The sequence below is a fragment of the Papio anubis genome, chromosome 3, assembly GCF_008728515.1.
Source record: "Papio anubis isolate 15944 chromosome 3, Panubis1.0, whole genome shotgun sequence".
In the NCBI taxonomy this organism is placed as follows: domain Eukaryota; kingdom Metazoa; phylum Chordata; class Mammalia; order Primates; family Cercopithecidae; genus Papio; species Papio anubis.
This window is the reverse complement of record NC_044978.1, coordinates 137,469,574-137,488,704: the sequence shown is the minus strand read 5'-3', so window position 1 is coordinate 137,488,704 and position 19,131 is coordinate 137,469,574. Positions and strand designations below refer to the sequence as shown.

Here is a 19,131-nt window from a genome sequence, read left to right as displayed (position 1 = left end):
AGTAGAGACGGGGTTTCTCCATGTTGATCAGGCTGGTCTTGAACTCCCAACCTCAGGTGATCTGCCCACCTCAGCCTCCCAGCACTTTGGGAGGCCAGCACGCTTATAATCCCAGCACTTTGGGAGGCCAAGGCAGGCGGATCACCTGAGGTTGGGAGTTTGAGACCAGCCTGACCAACATTGAGAAACCCCGTCTCTACTAAAAATACAAAAATTAGCTGGCGTGGTGGCACGTGCCTGTAGTCCCAACTACTTTGGAGGCTAAGGAAGGAGAATCGCTTGAACCCAGAAGGCGGAGGTTGTAGTGAGCCGAGATCGCGTCATTGCACTCCAGCCTGGGCAACAAGAGTGAAACTCCGTCTCAAAAAAAAAAAAAAAAAAAAAAATTGAATTCAGGAGAACAAACAACAATGAATAAAGTAATGAATAAGGAATATGTCTTAAACTTGAAAAATATGTATAATCTTGAGAATAGTTTCAAGCTAAAATTTCCATATTTCTTTGTGTAAAGGGTAAATTTTCTAGCAAACACATCTTGATAACTAATTACACACCAAATCAAAGATGAAAAGTACTAGATCAGCCAGTTGGGATCTCTGTAAGCTTCATTTGAGTCTTCAAATCCCTTAGACCTGTTAGAGAATTTGTACCATTAGTTTTGTTTTTGGTAATTTAGTCAACTAAAAACTGAGGGATAAAAATAGAAGGTGAGTCATGGAATGCAACAGTTTCTGAAATGCTTATCTTATGAAGAGACAGTTTAAGAGTTGAAAGATAATGGGTTTTCTCCCCGTTACAGCCTACCTATAAGAAGCAGCATAGCCTCTGTTACTTTCAGAGGAAATTATCAAAATATCATCTGCACAGAAGCAAACGAAGGAAGGAAAAGAGTTTTAATAACAAAGTTTTATCTGTGAGGTTTGTTACATTTTATTTCACTAATGCCAGATGCTCCCATTTAAAAATTAAATCTATATTTTATTAAAGGAGAATAATATCTTTATTCCACTAGGCTTTTCTCATTCCTTCACTTCCTTTGAATTCTCTGATTTCAAATATTTTTAATTATATTGCTAAAAGATTTGTAAAATAGAGTAGACAAAATTGCACATCTAACATTGTGTTACTTGTTTTAACATCACTAAGAATGAGTCACATTTTATAATATCATAAAAGAAAATATAAAAATGTACTATTTTATATGAAAATGGCTCTTAATAAGACTGTTTAGCTAATACTTAAAATGTAAAAATAAATTAATAAGAATATAGCTTGTAGATGTTTGTTTTTGAAATCATACACTTTTGCTTACTTTCTGCCATCTGTGCATTACACAATTATTTGTTTTTAACTTTGTCAGTTAGTGTTAGAAAGTTTATGAAACTACATGAAAAACCAGGGAGAGATAGTCCCCTAAAGGAGAAATAAGATATATGTGTGCACATACACACACGTATGTAATATGTTAAGTTATAAACTCACAACACATCATAATAATATTCATTTGGTAAATGGAATTATCGACACCTTAGATATAAACTAGTGCAATTGTTCATAATTTTCTTAGTTGATAAGCTCCCTCAATTAAATGATAGTCTCAGGTAGTCACAGATTTGAGGATTAAATTGCACTGCTGTCAAGTCTTGGAGTGAAACAAGTAAGCATAGCCAGCTTACAAGTTTGACCTCTGCAATTACTGTTCATTTCCTAAGTTTCCTGGGTGTAAATGCATGTTAAATTGCCTTTTAGTGCTGGGAATGACTTTTACTTAGCCAAATTACTCTCTTTTGGTTCATCAGTTAAATATGTACTGTATATAATTTAGTAGCAAGGAAGTTACTCATTCCAACTTAAAAGTGTCCATCCTGGACACTGTATGTGGCCAGATTCAATATCTTACATTATTATAAAAATGTGTTTGTGTTACTAAACTAGGCTTTTATATGCCTATCCTTTTTAATGAATTATTCAGGTCATCAAATATAATTTTCAACTTGCTTAACCTAATTTAAGTAAGCATTTGTAGAATGTCACTTGGGTCAATAACAGCTCAGAAGAAAAAAATTAAAAATCAATGAACATCAGAGTGAACATTTTAATTTTCACTTTTTAACCTAAACCTTTTCCTGTATTTAGAAGATTGAATATTAAAGACCCATTTAAAGATATTTAGTTTTTCAGAAGTATCACTAATCTATACAACTATTTGCAATAACTACAGGGGACCAGTTGCACTATTTCCTGTGTCAACAGAAGATCTGACCTTGTTTTCTCGATAGCTTAGAGATTAGGTGCAGTCCCAATGGAAGAACTGTACATCATTTTCAAAGGAAGGTTTTCTGAAGGATAATGCTGAGTTTCCAGATTCCTACTGTGGTTGAAGCTAGTGTCTATTTAATCTTTTACTCCAGATGGCCTTTTGTGACCAAATGACTGCAAATTTAAAAATCAAGAAATTTTTAAATGGAAAGAGCTGGCCTTGGTAAGGAAGATTGGAGATAGAAAGTTATTCCTTTTTTTTTTTTTATGTGAGTGAAACAGAAGAATGCACTGCTATTATGAATGTTAGCAGATTTTAAGATCTTTATGGATAAATAGAAGGTATATATACATTTTAAATAAATAAAAATAATAAATATATTCAATTTAATTTCTTTTCAGGAAGAATTTTCTAAAGAGAAAGGCTTGTTTAATTCTACTCTGAAAGGCATTATCAGTAGATTGATTTGATGTAGCAAAGAATTTTTTACCATATATATATATGGTATATATATATGTATATTTCTTACCAAATATATTTCAAGTAAACAGGTAAACTAATTTTGTGAAATTGCATTTAGTCTTCCTGGAAAGAAACTAGGCTGATTGAGAAGAAAAAAATAAACTGAAAATTCCTGCACTTTTGCTTTCTCTCTGTACCTTCTCTACCAAAAGGACCAGGAAACATTTCTCAGAAAAGAATGGCCTTCTTCAGGAGTCACCACCACAAATACAGCTGGGAATGAGATGTATCTCTTGATTTACTTGTTAACATGTGTTCCAAAATGGATAACCATATGTGACTGATCTGCAGAGTAGGAAACATTATGGCTGGATCTTGGAGGTAAAGTTTTTTAAATGTACAACGGCTGGGTTTTGCAACCAGCATATATCTACCTAAATAGGTGTACATTTGTATACCTATAAAATACAGTCATGACTCTTTTAGATACAAATCTATATTTTTGAAGCAAGTATTAAATCCTCAAATATGCCAGATGTGGAAAATAGAATAGGTCTAGAAAAGTTTGTCAATGCTTCCCATTACAATTACGTATTTGTGTAAATGTTTGTCCTGTCACTTCTCTTCTTAAAGCACTCCATAATTCTCCATTCCTCTCAGAGTAAATGGGAAAGTCTACAAAGGTCAATCTCATCTGAACTCATGGACCTCTCTGACCTCATCTCCTACTAAACTATTCTTCTGGCCTCTTCAAGCAGAAACTTTGCATCTTACACTTCCCTGTACCTGATCATCTTTCCTCCAGATATCTATCTATAAAGCATATTCCTTCCTATCCTTCAGGATTTTGTTCAATATCAAAGTCTCAAAGAGGCTTACTGCAACAAATTGAAAATTGTTAACAGTTCCATACATACTTCCAATTCTCCTTACTCTGAACTACTCTTTCTATAGCATTTGAGTTCTGTTATATGTAGCTTATTTATTTATTTATTATGGCTATTATTTGTTACCAGTCTCCCTCTACTAGAAGATGAGCTCCATGAAGGCATGAATATATGTGTGTTTTTCTCACAAATATAGCCCCAACAGCCTGAATAGTGCCTGGCACATTACATACACTAAGTGTTGAATGATCTTTAATTTAGACCCAAAACGCTTGGTTCTAAGATATATAATATATGCTTAATGTGAAAAAAATGCTTTTCTCAATTATGAAACTAAGTAAAATTTGTTCAAATGACTGAAGGGATATGTATCACATAGGAATTCAGACAAATATTTTGGGGCTCTTATATATTCATTAAGATGTCTAATGAGTTTAGAAGAAATGATGCAATATGATTTTATAAGTACAAACTTGTTTTCTCAGCAGAATAAACTGGTCTTCTGGAAAGGAAACAAAGACATTTCACTTATTTCAAAATATGTTATGACGATGCACGCATGACAAGTTTAACACTTCCTTTGTTTAAGACAGCATTAAATAGAGGAAGTTTATTTCCAGTGTAAAAATTAGTGTAGTTAATTAAGAGAAAATGTCAATAGAACTTAACAGTGTCACAGGATAATGGTTCCTGCTGCTAGATATATGTCAAGAGAAAGATAAATAAGATAGAGTGATTTATTAAGCAGTGCAACACTGCAGGCAATGCATTTCTAGAGGATTATAGCACTCCTTGGGTGGTGATGTAAGGCAGAGGACTAAAGGCTAAGTGGACTTAACCCTTTAATCAGTACAAATATAACACAGAAGCATGGTACTTGTAGACAGTCCCTGCTGATATAGCAAAATTACTTTTATATTTAGAAGAGACTATAATGGTATCAAAGAGGATCTAAGTTAGAATAGAATGCCATCAACAGTTCCTTATAGCTTTGTAGATAATTATGTGAAGAAGTCATACTATTTCAAAATTTAAAAGCCAACAAAGTTTGAATCCCCTTTATATGAAATACAGACTTCTTAAAAATTATTTTAGGCAAAAATTGGTTGCTGGTTTAGGAACTTGGTCGTTGTTCTCAGCAAAATCGGTATTAAAACAATATTTGGAAAAACATCTAAAGATAATTTTCCTTTTCAATAATTTTAATAGTATAAATTCATTTATTTCAGATTGTTTATATTAATTAAATAATGTCAAAGATGGTTTAAATCCAGAACCAACTTTTGCAATCTGGCATGGCATGTTCTTCGCTTCAAACTGAACTCAGAATACTATCATGAACTTTGATTTTTCTCAGATCAAAGTCACAAAATTCACTTTTTACTGAGAATTTGTTTTCAGATCTGGCGTGGTGTATTTTAGTGTTGCAATAACATAAAATTGTGGGAATAGATACTTAACAAGATGCTTTATAACTTTCTAATATGTTAAATTGTATTTCATAGGTATTTAAAATATGTATTACATTTAAGTTTACAATGAAACCAGAGTTCAGTAATTCTGTTAAGCTTAATGGCTTTCTTTGAATCCGTATTTAACATAGGTTATGTTTATATATAATTGACAAGATTGTTTTTAGTTTTATTAACATATTAAACTATCAAATAGTTATTAACATATTTTAAAATTATAAAACATTTTAGTTTTTAGTATTGATACTGAGGTAGGAGGTGGGATTCAACTCCAGAGGCTGAGCTCAGACACTGAACCAGATTGAGGACTGGCTAAAACAGGGCCAGGGCAGAAGCAGCTTGTAATAAGACATGCCCAGCAGCCTCTCAAGTCAATTTACCATTGCCATGGTGACACTTGGGAGTTACTGCCCCTTTCCATGTAATGACCCAATGATCCAAAAGTTACTACCCCTTCCCTAGAAATTTCTGCATGAACTGTCCCCTAATCTGCATGCAATTAAAAGTGGGTTATAAATATGACTGCAAAACTGCCCTGAGCTGCTACTCTTGGACCAGAGGGTAGCCTTGCTCTACAGGGGCAGTGACAGAGCTGTAACAACAATGCATCTTCAATAAAGCAGTTTTCTTCTACCTCTGTCTTGCGCCCTTGAATTCTTTCCTGAGCAAAACCAAGAACCCAGCAGGCTAAGATCCACTTTGGGGCTTGCCTGCCCTGCATCAGTACTATGAGAACACCAAAATTAAAAAAGAAATTTCATCATCATCATCATCATTATCATCATCATCATCATCATCATCATCATCATCACAACTGGAAAAAGCCCATATGGTTTCAGACTGCCATCAGTGGCAGTTTGTGAACATTGCTTAGTTTAGAAGAATTAGCCTTCCTGTAATGTTTATGCTTAATATTGTGCTATTTTAGTTGCAAACCTCAAGATATAATTCCTGAAACAAATCCCTAAGTGCACTGTTTTTATAGGATACTAATCCCCCCAAAATCTAAGTCTTTATGAGACCCAAAGGATTTACTATATAAACTGCAAACATCTTGAATCACAACTTATAATTCCACTCAATTTGGGTTCATTAATTTGTATTCCTGGCTATAGTCTATTATAAAAACACGTAGTAATGACATGCTTAAACAGGGAAAAATGTTTTTGTAGTTTTTCATATTTGCTTGAATGACATAAAGTTATTGTGAGTTTATTAGCATATGGTTTTTACTATAAACATTTTCATTAGCTAAACAAGTTTTCCTAACACATTTCCTTATGCTTGATTACACTATGCTTTTTTAAACTAATGCTTATTTTCTGGAAGTAAATGATGAATATAGAAGGATTAAACAATATGGCTGATTCTATCTCTTGCTGTGGCCTTCAGAAACAGTGAGGAAATAATAACTACAATGTTCTGTGCCTATATTATGTCATGAATACAGCTCTAATAGTGTTATACCCATAAGTTATTTTAATTTTCTCAAACACCTGATGAAGTCAGTAATTATCATCTGGGGAACTGAATCACCTAGAGGTTAAAAAACTTGTCAAATATCATATAGCTAGTAAGTGGTAAAAAACAGGATTGTAAACTGAGCTGTCTCTCAAGGAAACACAAAGACATGAAAATAGTAATTTAATTAGATGTTTATGTTACTGAATCATACACTTTTATAGATAAACTAAAATTTTAAATAATCCGACACTCTATTGAAGCAAAGATCAAGTGAGATATTTGAACAATTTGTTTATTCCTTTGTGACTAGGTAAAAAATTGGTTCATGGTCTGTGTTCCATTCTTTCAGTAACACAACTTAGTATGTATTTGACCCAGTTGCAGTGTGCTAAATAGCAGGATATCTGTGAATTCCATGCTCGTGGTGTCTTGTGTTTCCTTAGCATGATAACTGTGATTTTATGATGGAGTTGCATGCTTCCTAGTTTGTGTCACTTGTATATTCTAAGCTCCATGAAAACAGCCATCATGCTGTCTTATTCACCTCTGTGACTAGTTAAATAATTCTTGTTTAATATCCAAGTTAGTGTTTACTAGAGAATGAAGAATTTAAAATAGTAAAGGCAGAAGATATACTTCTAGGATGTGCTAAAGTAGAGCTTAAACAATGGATATAAACACTAACTGCTAGAAAACAATTGAAGCAGATAGAATAAACTGTGTAGTGATCCCAAATGGATTGTTAATTTGGAGTCTAAGATACAGAGCTGTAAATATAAAGAGACTCTATAAATTTGGGGTGCAGTCAAAATCAAAGAACAACTTTATGTGTCTACAGTGCATTGGTGGGTCATGCATTTATCTTTTTTAAAATTTTGACACAAAAAAAGTTGCCATAAAAATGTAGTTCACTAGTAAGTGACATTGATACATATAATGAGGTACATAATGTGTATTTATTCTCTATTACACATTGAAATTTTTCTGCTTTATAATTGTGAAAAACAATCAAGAAAAGTTTGTACCACTTTCAAGGGTATTTAACAAAATGTCATAAGGACTTCATGACCAATAATTTTTTAAAGTTGACGATGGAAATTTTAAATATACTATCATGTCCATGATAGTTGGGTTATAAGGATGCATTTTAGAGCTAGGCTAAATGCTAAGAGTCTTAATTTTCAAAACATGTTGACTTTGTTTTTGAAGGCTCTGGTCAGTTTCCTATGCTTTAAAAATATAGCCATCATTATTAAACCTCTAATTACATATTCATATACAAAGGGGAAATGGATTCAGGTTTGGGCACGTCAAACAGAAATTGAATTTTCAAATTTATGTTTGAAATAATTTAAATGATGTTCTGTACCACCACCTGCTGTCCCTTGAGCCCAATACTTTAACTTAAACCAATCCTAAATCAGCTTTAGGATAAATTTATGTTGGGGACGTTTATTCCCATTTTTATTACTTAAGCTGAAGGAAACTGTAATATGGTACTGTGAAAACACTGAGTTCTACTCAGATGTCAGATAATACTATTTTAAAGAATCTATAGCACCTGCTGGTTCTATCATTTAAATTTAGATTTAAAAATAGTTTCTCAAAATCACCCTTCAATTTTTTAGTGTCTCTTAGGAAACAGCTTCTTTGTTTGGTTAAATACTGAAATAGTACTTTTAATTATGGAACATATTCACAGGTAGTTCAAAGGAGTCAAAGAAGATGTTGATTGTACTAGTTCTTGTTTTATAAGAAGAAATATGATTTTTGCCTCATGTTCTTTGATTTCTTTTAACTCTTCAAAAGCCCAGTTGAACATGAGAAAGGATTTTCTGACTCAGGTCATGAGGAGTTGGTATCAAGCTAAACAATTTTCAGGGCCATATAGTATGCATATAGTTCATAGCATAATTGCTTAGGAGTTCATCACAGTTCATTGGGAAGGCAAACCAATGCATTCACAGCTTAAAATCATGGCACTGTTTTCCAGTAAACAAATTACTGTTCACTATTGGTAGAATTTGAACATTCACTTTCAGCATGAAAGTTCAACTTTTTTTATTAGTTGTGAAGAATTGTGTGACAACCAGAAAGAAAATGGGCACTTTGTCATGTTTTAAATCAGCATGGGGAAATTCTCAGGTGGATGTGACAGCACTCAGAATGCACTGTGGTCCCTTTATTAAGGACTGCCAATCACAATTAACAACAATAAGAGATGTTGTTTAAGCCTAAATAAAAACTATGGAGAGCCATTTTAATTTAATACCTGTAAGAACAGAATGTAGAAAAAAACAGAATGTAGTCGAGTTAACCTGTCACGGGGAATTACTCTCATTTTTCCTCTGTTCACAAGGGTCAGCAAACCACAGAGCTAGTCAATGTCATTTTTGTTATATTCAAATTGAATGTGAAATATTAGATAACAATATAAAGAAATGGCTTTAGTTACTGCATTCCAAGGCTTGAATCCTTTGAGAGTTTGTAAATAGGACATTGGTAAGTTTCATATATTTGATATCTACACTATTAAAATTGATGTCTTTTTGAGTTATTCTTCTATGCAAAGTTTTAAAGAGATGGTCTCTCAACAATCTCTTCTGTTGCCCAATTCAATAGAAAAGAATGTCTGACTCTTCTTTTTGTGGATATGAGAAAGTTGTGCTCTGTATAATAGTGTGATCCATCTGACAGTAGGAAGAACTCTTTATTTTCTTCCAAAAATTGTCCTGGGATTTCAAAATCAGTGGGTTGTCTTTTATGTTAACTCTTGTGCAACAGCATCAAATTATTTTCAGTATTTCTAACACTCCTAAAGGCCCGCTTTCTACTCACCACTAGCATCTGTGGAGCTATCTGATGTTTAAGAAAACTACCAAAGGAATTTTCCTTCTTTATTCTTTTCAATAATTCTGGCTGCTCCTCTCATCAGAAATGGTTTATTTTGATCTCAATTTGGTTAAGATCCATTGGCGTGATGTTGAACATTCCTGCAAGGACTGTATCTTTCTTATTTACGGTCATACTCAAAGCATAGGCCAGGCATGGCACATAGCATACTCAAGAAATATTTATTAAACCCTAGTTAAGAGTTATTCCTTATTTTCCTTTTGCTACTCATGTTCCTGACACATTGTTGGTGCTTAATAAATGCTTGCTGCTAAATAAATATATATGTAGTTGCTTCAAATATTTTACATGACTAGAAATATTTCTGTTTCCCATAATCAGACACAAACATCTGAAGATAACTCTAAAATTTCCCTTTGCATGTAAACAGAAAGCAAATTACATACAACTACATTTGCGAAGAAGTCAATGATGTCCTCTGGAGCTCAGATGATAGAAAGAGTCACTGCCAATAAACTAAACATAAGAGACTTCTAAAAATCAAATTCAGTTTCCTTTAAGAATATTAATTGCAAGAAGATGTATGTAGACGTGGAGATAAGGGAGGACATAAAATGACAACAAAACTTGTATAAAATTGGTCTCTCATTCGTGCATTTTACAACCTAATTCACAAGCTCTTAATGTTCCAGCGAAACAGATGTACTGAGTTTATCTCTATAATGGACCATACCGCTTTTGCACAGTTGGATTCCCTGAACTATTTTTCCGGAATGCTTTGAAGTTACAGATTTTTTAAAATGTCAGGATTAATAAACAACTCACATATATTTAACATTTTTCTGCTTTTAGCTGTCCTTGAACTCTTTTTTAGAAATCTGTCTGATAACACATGAAATGCTTCTTTATCCCTATTCAATCTGGTATAGTGGTTCAATGAAGATGGCAATTCTGAAATAACAGCTGTACTTCCTCTTAAAAGACTGTATTTTTATTGGAAATTATCACCAGTTCCAACTCAATTGCCTATACATGGATACCATCATTGATTGATTCTCTTTTTCATAGGGTTTATAAGCCTTTTCTTAATTTATTTTTAATCAGAGCATAAAGATGCTTTCGGTATCTTTTAATGAATTCACCTTTTCATTGTTAGCAAGTGGAAGAATAGCAGCTTTTCAAAGATGAAGTAGCTAATTATATGCGATTCAGCATTATCTGTCATTATAAATTTGTATAAATGTACAATCAACCTACAGGCTGTGCAACTCATTTAAGGGAGCAGTGGGATAGAAAGGTATTTAACATATTTATAACTTTTGTTATCTGTTGCATGTTTATAGAACTAGAAAAGCATGCTAACCATATGGGTAATTCTATTTATCTTTTTTTCTTGGGTGTGCTCCAAAACTTATTGAAATTTGGTCACTTGGAGGAAGAATTCAGAAAGCCAAAAGCATTCAGAAAGAATTCATAAGCATGTCAACATCTCCAAAAAAGGCTTCAACTAAGAAGATGCCTTACTTATAAACTTCTCCTCTTAGCTTTTTACAACAACTCAGTGGGGACATTACAAATAAATTTCTTTTTGGTTTAGTGAGTTTTAAGTCATTTGCAGACAATTTTAGTATTTTGTTTGAGACTATAATTTAATAAAATATTGCAGTTAACCTCCATGTTTTATTAAGTATTTAGCATCCATTCTTTTAATTTATCAATATGAATTTATTAAATGCCTAACATGTACAAGGCACTTAACTATAAGCAAAGAGACTACAGAGATTAAATAGTACACTATTATATATTCAAAGGATTCAGGTGGAGACATGTTTAAAAAAATGAATTACACTATGGTTGATAAGTACTATGATAAATATATCTTGAGGAGTATAGAAGATGGTTCTCAATCCCAGGAAAGACTTCTTGAAAGTAGAGAAATAAAAGAAAAAATTAGAGGATGACTAGGAACTTGCTGTATAAAGGCAGAGAGTGGGAGTAGAGTCTAATCAGGTTGGTAACAAAGGCACTCCAGGAATTGGAAAGAGCAGATGCAAAGGTGAAGAGGTAGGAAAGAGTCTTGTCTTATGGTCAGGGACAAAAACCAGTTTGGAGTAACTGGGCGATTAAATGTGGGGCATGAATGATAAGAGATGAGAACTGAGCGTTGGACAGAAGTAAAGTGATGGACTATTGTTTATACTATGAAGAACTCAGACTTCTAAACTGCAGGCATTGGGAAGCCAAAAAAATATCTGAAGAATGGGAATTATGTGTTCATCTTTCCATGGCATGGATAACTTGGGTATATACACAAGTATGTGAATCGTATATTTGCAGGAGACAACACTGGAAGAAGAAAGACTTATTATAAGACTCCTATAGTTCAGGTGAAAAGTGAGGGAGCCTCAATCTAGGTGACAATCTAGGCTAATCTTTCTAGATGAGAAGAGATTTCCACTTCTAGAAATATTTAGTAGATAAAATTGACAGGACTTGATCATGGTTGGATATACAAGATGAGAAAGAGGAAGAAATCAAGAGTTATTTTCAGAGTTTCTAACATGAGTCTGAATGGCTGGTGGTGGATCAGCTGGAATAGAGAATGTGAGAGGCTAAGAAGGTTCAAATTACAAAATGAATTCCATTTTTGGCATGTTCAAATTTATGGTGCCTCTGGTATAGTCAGAGAGTTGCCTAGGTAACAGTTGAATATACAAATCTGAAGTTCAAGAATAGATGATGTAGATCTGGGAGTCATCAGCGTATTGGCAGTCGTTGAAATCATGCACTGAAAAATTGAATAAATGGGAAGCAGTAAGATGAAAATAGAGGTTAATTATATCTAGCTATATCACCTCCTATTTCTGGTCAATGCTCATGTCTATCAACATCCTTGTCATCCTTCCTTATTTATTCACAACTTTGACACATGGCTCAATTTCTTTTTCTCCAGTCTAATCCAAATCATCATTACAGCTGGTTCACCTAACCCTTTAATCTCTCAGTTCCTTGATCAGCTTTGAAGTCCTTCACCAACTCTTAACTTTTGGAATTCGTATTCACATACCTACAACTTGTTCTCCTCTATTACATTTTAAAAAAAATTAGCTTAGGTGTCCTATTTTATAAATACAGGCTCCAAACTCATTTACAATTATGTTTTCACTCTTTTCCTGTAATATTACTCAGACCTCAACTACTCTCTTCTACTACTAACAATTCTATCAATTTTTTTTTTGAGATAGTTTCACTCTTGTTGTCCCAGTTGGAGTGCAATGGTACGATGTCTGCTCACTGCAACTTCTGCCTCCTAGGTTCAAGCAATTCTCCAGCCTCAGCCTCCAGAGTAGCTGGGATTACAGGTGCCTGCCACTACATCTGGCTAAGTTTTTGTATTTTTAGTAGAGACGGTGTTTCACCATGTTGGCCAGGCTGGTCTTGAACTCCTGACCTCAGGTGATCTGCCTGCCTCGGCCTCCCAAAGTGCTGGCATGCACCACCATGCCAGGCCTACTCTATCAATTTCTACTCTTAGTTTTCATTACATTCACATTCTTGGTCCTTCTATTTATAGTTGTTCCATGTACCCCACGACCTACTATTTCAATCATTATCTACATCAAAATGATCTAAAATCATTTGTCTCGTTATCCCTTTTTTACATATGCCTAACTCTCTGCAGCTGAGTTTAATTCATTGTTTTATTTATTTAGTAAACACTTATGTGACACTTATATAAGTTATATCTAAGAACTTCACAATTTTAACCATTCATTAATTCTCATAAAAACCCATGAGGTGGGTACATCCAGGATGTTTTCTGTAAGAGGAACTCACACCATCACACAAGTTTATGATTCTCAACCTGGAACATAACATTCTTCTTTAATTGGGATGCTTTCTGTGGAGAAATCAATCACCATACTGTGAGAAAGTCAAACTATCCCATGCAGAGTGACCTCATGGAGAGGCCCAAGTGGAGAAAAAGCTGAAGCCACTAGCCTGCAGCCCACATTAACTACCAGATATGTGAGTGAAGTGAACAAGCCTTTGGATGATTTTAGCCTCTGGACTCTGAATTATCTAGCTGAAACCTCAGACATCATAGGGCAAGGACAAACCTTTTTTGCTTCAATAATAAATTTATTGTTAAATCCAACAAAAACCTTTCAAGCCTTAATTTCATTTGATTCTTTGAAATGTTTAACACAGTCAACCAAATGTATACTACTAGCTGCTCTGATTTTCATTTGTGCACTTCTAGTTACTCCTTATGAGGCACCACTGAGCGCTCCTCTACCCATTCCTTTCTTTAGAGCTCTGTCCTAGGCTTTGTGTGGGCCAGTGGTTCTTAATCAGGAACTTGCAATTAAGAGCAACTACTCTGTGTGATCTCATTCACTCCCATGTCTTCAAAATTTCCTACATTCCAGTATCTCCTAAATATATATTAAGTCCAGATGTCTCTTTTGTGCATCTGACGAATATTTCAAACCACTAAGCACACATTAGTAATACTCTTTTGAATGTTTCAGAGATAGCTCAAACTCAATGTGCAGCAGAATGAACGTATCATTTCTCCTGTCATATATGTTTTTTTGGGGGGTTATATTTTTTCAGTAAACGAGATCAACATCCAATATACATAATTTTCTATTCAAAAACCTACGATAAAACTTTATCTCCTTTTTTTTCTTCAGCACTGACCCCCCACCACTCTATAGCTAATCAAAACCTACGGATTCCATTTCATCAATACTCTCCTTTTGACTCCCAAAGCTACCTTACCTTTGAGCAAGCCACACCAATTATTTGCTCAGTTATTACAATAGTCTTTTAATTTGTCTCACTTTTCACAATCTGTTCTTATTGTGAACACTTATCAATCTGTTCTCTACATTATAACCAGAACATTTCTAGAGTAAAATTTGAACCTGTATTTTCCTGTTTATTTTTTAAATATCTGATCATTTCAAGGATCAGTTCAAACTCCTGATAATAACAAATGTAGCTTCAGCCTTATCTTTACTACTTCCCCTCTGCTTGGACTATCTTAATTTCTCTCTCACTTCTTGCTCTGAAATTCCATCCTAACTATTTGTCTCTTTTTCTCCATTCATCTTCAAGAAGCTCTTTCCATAGTTAGCTCTGTCTCTCTATATAAAGTGTTACTTTTAAAAGCCTTTTCTGTGACATTAACATATATTAAGCTCTTCTACACCTATGTTCTCCTAACAGTCTATGCTTATCCTATCACAGAACTTTCTACCCCCAATTGTAATCCCATGTTTATACATTTGTGTCACATTAGACTTCTGTTGATGGCAAAGACCCTCTTGCTCACCATCATACATTCAGTTTTTAGCAAAGTTCTACTTAGATAGTGTGGATTAAATATTTACTGAGTTAATTATTAATGAATGAACTAAAAGTGTGAAAAATATACAGTAACAGGTAAACTTAGAGCCCTGGATATGGAAAGGTAGAGGGAAAAGCATGCTTATAAAAGGTTTAAGGGCTAGATTAGAAGTGGGCAAGTGAGATGAAGGTTCTAGACTAATCTTTGATTACTTAAATTAGAATAGAAAAATGAAGTTTAATGGAAGGTCCAACAGAAAATAGGAATAAAAAGTAAGATGTTATTCAGAGTTGTAAGTATTAGCACAAAAGTATAATGTCTCCATTGTAACAAACATCTCTCCTCTTCAATATGTGTAGAGCTTGCAAGAGATTATCAATTTTCTTACTATTTCATTCTCTATGAGGCAAGTCTCAAGTAAGGAATGCAATAAATATTATTCTATTTTGAAACAGTGAGAGCCAAATAATTAATCAGACAAGTTTAAAGAGTTGGGCAGATTGGATATTAAATAACAGAGCAATGACATTCTCTAGAAAATAGTGGAATTGTAAATTAAATCACTAGTAAAGATTACATATCAAAGTGAAAGATAAAACATAAAATTTCTCATCAGTCTTAAATTAACCAAAGTCTTTTCAATGTCAATGAATATTTTTAATGCATGAAATAATGTCTCTGAACAAAGAACAAATCCTAACATTTCTTACATACGTAAATAATTAAATAGTACCTTCTCTGGTAATAAGTAGTTTCATCCTAGTAAGGCTATTTCTCAGAAAGTGAGTTTGGAGAGAAAAATCAGATCTTGATGTTTTTTGTGAGCTTTACTTTTGACACTCACTTTTGCCTTTGTTGATGAAATTGAACTTGCATCAAAAGACAATGAACCATTATTGCTGGAAACCTGGTGTGTCTGAGATCCACTAGGAGGGAGAAGGAAATGTTCTTTCTGAGCATTGCTGTGAGGACCCTTTAGAACACTTACTGATGTCACATACAGAACCTTATTAACTAAATACATGGCATGGGAAACATCACATTCTGTTTTTTTTAAATACTAGAATATAGTTTTGCTCCTTACCTTGTTGTACAAAAGATCCATACACAAACCACATGGAGTTGTAGAGAGTAGTAGACGTCATTGATCCCATTTGTAACCGTGGGGGATTAAGCCAGTTCAAGAGGTAGACCAGTAGACCCACCAGAAGGACTGTGCCAGCAATGCAAGCCCATAGAGAGAGATCAAATGGTGCAAGACAGGCAAACATATCCACTGTCTTTTCAGCCCTTCGAAGTAGTACCCCCACTGAGTAGTCCATGTAACGTGTTGTAAAGTCCACCACATTCTCACGGTCAGGAGTGATGGTTAGAGCAGAAATCCCTATGTCGGCTCTCTGAGAAATTGAAAGAGAAAGGAATACATTAACAATGTGAAAAACAATTTCATTTGTGCCACTTCAGCTTGCCTAGAGGAAAAAAACCAGATGCCTCAGGCAATATAAATCTTTTTATATAAACTGAAAAACACTGCAAAGACTTCTTACAGAAGAGCCATGTGTAAATTTTGAATTTCTTACTGAAAATCTTGCCCCATCAGAGTCAGACAAATTACCTTGTTCATATTATCAGCGCATGTCAAATCAGTGAAGAATATTTCAGACACAGATTACACAGGGAGAAAATCGTCTTTTTTTCCTGGGTGATTTTTATCAAAGTCATCATTAATAGTAAAGGAAAAGCTTATGCTGAAGAATCCTTTCTAGGGACATGTTCCCAAGATATTCAACATGTTCTTAACATGTAAATTATTAGGTGGGTTATTTAGAAACGTCAACATGGCATTTTACCATTGGTTTATATTTCTCGGCATAGAAATTTATACTATTGGGCTCTAAACAGATTTGTTAGTTTTTACAGCACTAAGTTGTCTATGCCAAAGATCACTAACATGATTGTATTGCATAAATGTCAGGAATATTTTAATGAACAATTAATGATTAAAAAAAGATAATTCTTGGAGTAATAATCCCTTTTTTAATGTGTCTTCTTAGATTCTCAGTGATAGCACTAAAATTTACTATTTTACTTATTTAAAATATAGCAGGATCTCAGTACAGCAGAGGGTAATAACTTTACATTTAAATTGCATAATATGATAATACATATTTAAATATCTAAAAGATGTATCTTGTTTGAAGTAATGATCTTCAGCTGTGATCAAAGCTGCCGGATGTCCCTTCCAGACAAACACAAATACTAGTAAATTATTTTTTGAACATTTTCTCGTTATTTTCTTTTTAATTGTTTCATGAAAGAAGATAAAACTTGTTTTATAGCTTTTGGGGACAAAAACCACGAAAGACATGAAAAGTAACATGCCCAGTAGAATGCTAAACCAACTTGGATGAATCTAGTCTCAAAGTAATAATGCTTTTAAAAATATTCTAGCTAAAGTTAAGCAGTGTGTGTATGTGTTTGTATGTCTGTGTGTACCAAGTTCATATATATTTGTTGCTAGGCCCCATGCTAAGTATTTAAGGATTTTTTTTTTTTTTTTTTACTTAGTCCTTACAATGAGCTGTGAATTATGCGTTTTTCCTCTCCATTTCATAAGTGGAGAAACTAAACCTTAGAAGTTTAAGTAACTTGTTCAGATCTCAGCAAGTAAGTACAGAAGCCAGATATTAAAGCTACATTTTTCTTATTCCAAAGCCTGTGCTCATAATCATTTTACCATATTGCAGCTATCATTCATTTTCCAAATGAACCATATAGTAGGCACTTAGGATAATTGGTTCTAGAAAAATTTTTATATTAAAAGAGTGTGAAATTTTGCTGTTTAAACTGTACTATTTACATTATAACAAGACCATATTAGTATATGTACCATGGATCTACAATTATTAACTGAATGGCATCAAACTTAATAACACTATATGAAAATGAACTTGCAGAAAAATATTGCTTTCAAACTCATATATTTAATTTTATAGCAAGATACTGGGAATTGGGTCTTTTCAGATGGAAAATCTAACCTGGATGTTTAACTCCCTTGTCCTGTCTTTTCTGAGCTTTAGTTTATCTATTTGTGAAATGAATGTAACTGTTCAGTATCATTATTGTGAGCTGACTCATTTATCTTGATCTTAATGATGAATAAATAACTCTCTAAGATTCAATTAGGCTCTCAGAAGATGCATTTACTTTTTCAGGCCATTAAAGTACTATGGATCAGTAATTTACTAATTGATCACTAGTGACCCAAAGCATTTAATGACTCAACCAAAGTCAGAAAATTCCACCTGAGGAGGAATTTACTGACAACATGTTGATAGTATTTATAAAATGTTCATAAATATTTTTCTAATAAATAATTACATGTTTTACTTTTAAATGAATATAAATTGGAATAGTTACTGATTTTAATAACGGATACTTCTAAATCTCACAAAGTGAATTTTTAAAATAGAAGAAAAATATCTAAAGTTTTTTATTTAGGAAAAGGGAGCTGATTATTTGTATGTGCTAAACTGTTTATTAAATTTAACAATTACTTGTCATATATCTGTAAGCAAATTCCTAAATTCTGGTCTATTTTCAACACGTGACTATTCTATTTTCAAGGAGAAATTTCTAGCCTCCCTGTGGAAGGCATATCATAATCATATAATGAACTTTTTGTAACAAATACACACACACACACACACTCTCTCTCTCTCTCTCTCTCTCTCTCTCTCTTTCCTGTCTCTGAGTTTTGTATAGTCCTTCCTAAAGAGATGCTTCACTCCATTCTTCAGAATCAATGATACAGCAGAACACTGTAATGGATAATGAGTATGTGGTAGTCCTTTCTTATATTAGAGGTGCTACACTGAAGCAAAATTTTAAAAAAGGCCAAGGACCACTAATTCAGAAAGATAGTTCTAAAATTTCCTAAATGTCAATAAACAATATAACCAGAAATAATCAAAGACAATGATTTATTCTTACCCTTCTTAGGTTTTTATTTATTTGGTCAACTCACTTGTCCACATTTTACAATGACTTTCCACATCTTTACTCCCACTGTTATTACATAGAGAACACAGAAGATGTGAGATTAAAATTCATACTTATTTCTACGTTCCAACCTATAGCCCATATGCAGTCTACTCTATTTATCTGCTTCCATAATACAGGAGCTGTCCCCTTTTCTAAGACTAACTTTCCATCAGTAAACGTATCAACCTCCATTTCAGATATTTAAGTCCCTGTCTCATGCATTCAACATCATCCTATTAACTAGATTTCCTATTAAAAGACTCTTTGTTTCTTGTTAAAATGAAATCAAAGAGATTGAGCCCTTCCCTCTACCCTCTGGTTACTCCATGT

General features: G+C 33.5%; 1 protein-coding gene across 1 annotated transcript in view; it reads right to left on the bottom strand.

Moving 5' to 3' along the window:
• Window positions 1–19,131, bottom strand: part of GRID2 (glutamate ionotropic receptor delta type subunit 2) — a 1,499,636-nt gene that overhangs the window by 289,580 nt on the left and 1,190,925 nt on the right. The window contains exon 11 of the mRNA XM_017959328.3: window positions 15,842–16,154. Coding sequence (XP_017814817.1) covers window positions 15,842–16,154 — 313 coding nt within the window. The remainder of the gene's footprint in view (window positions 1–15,841; window positions 16,155–19,131) is intronic.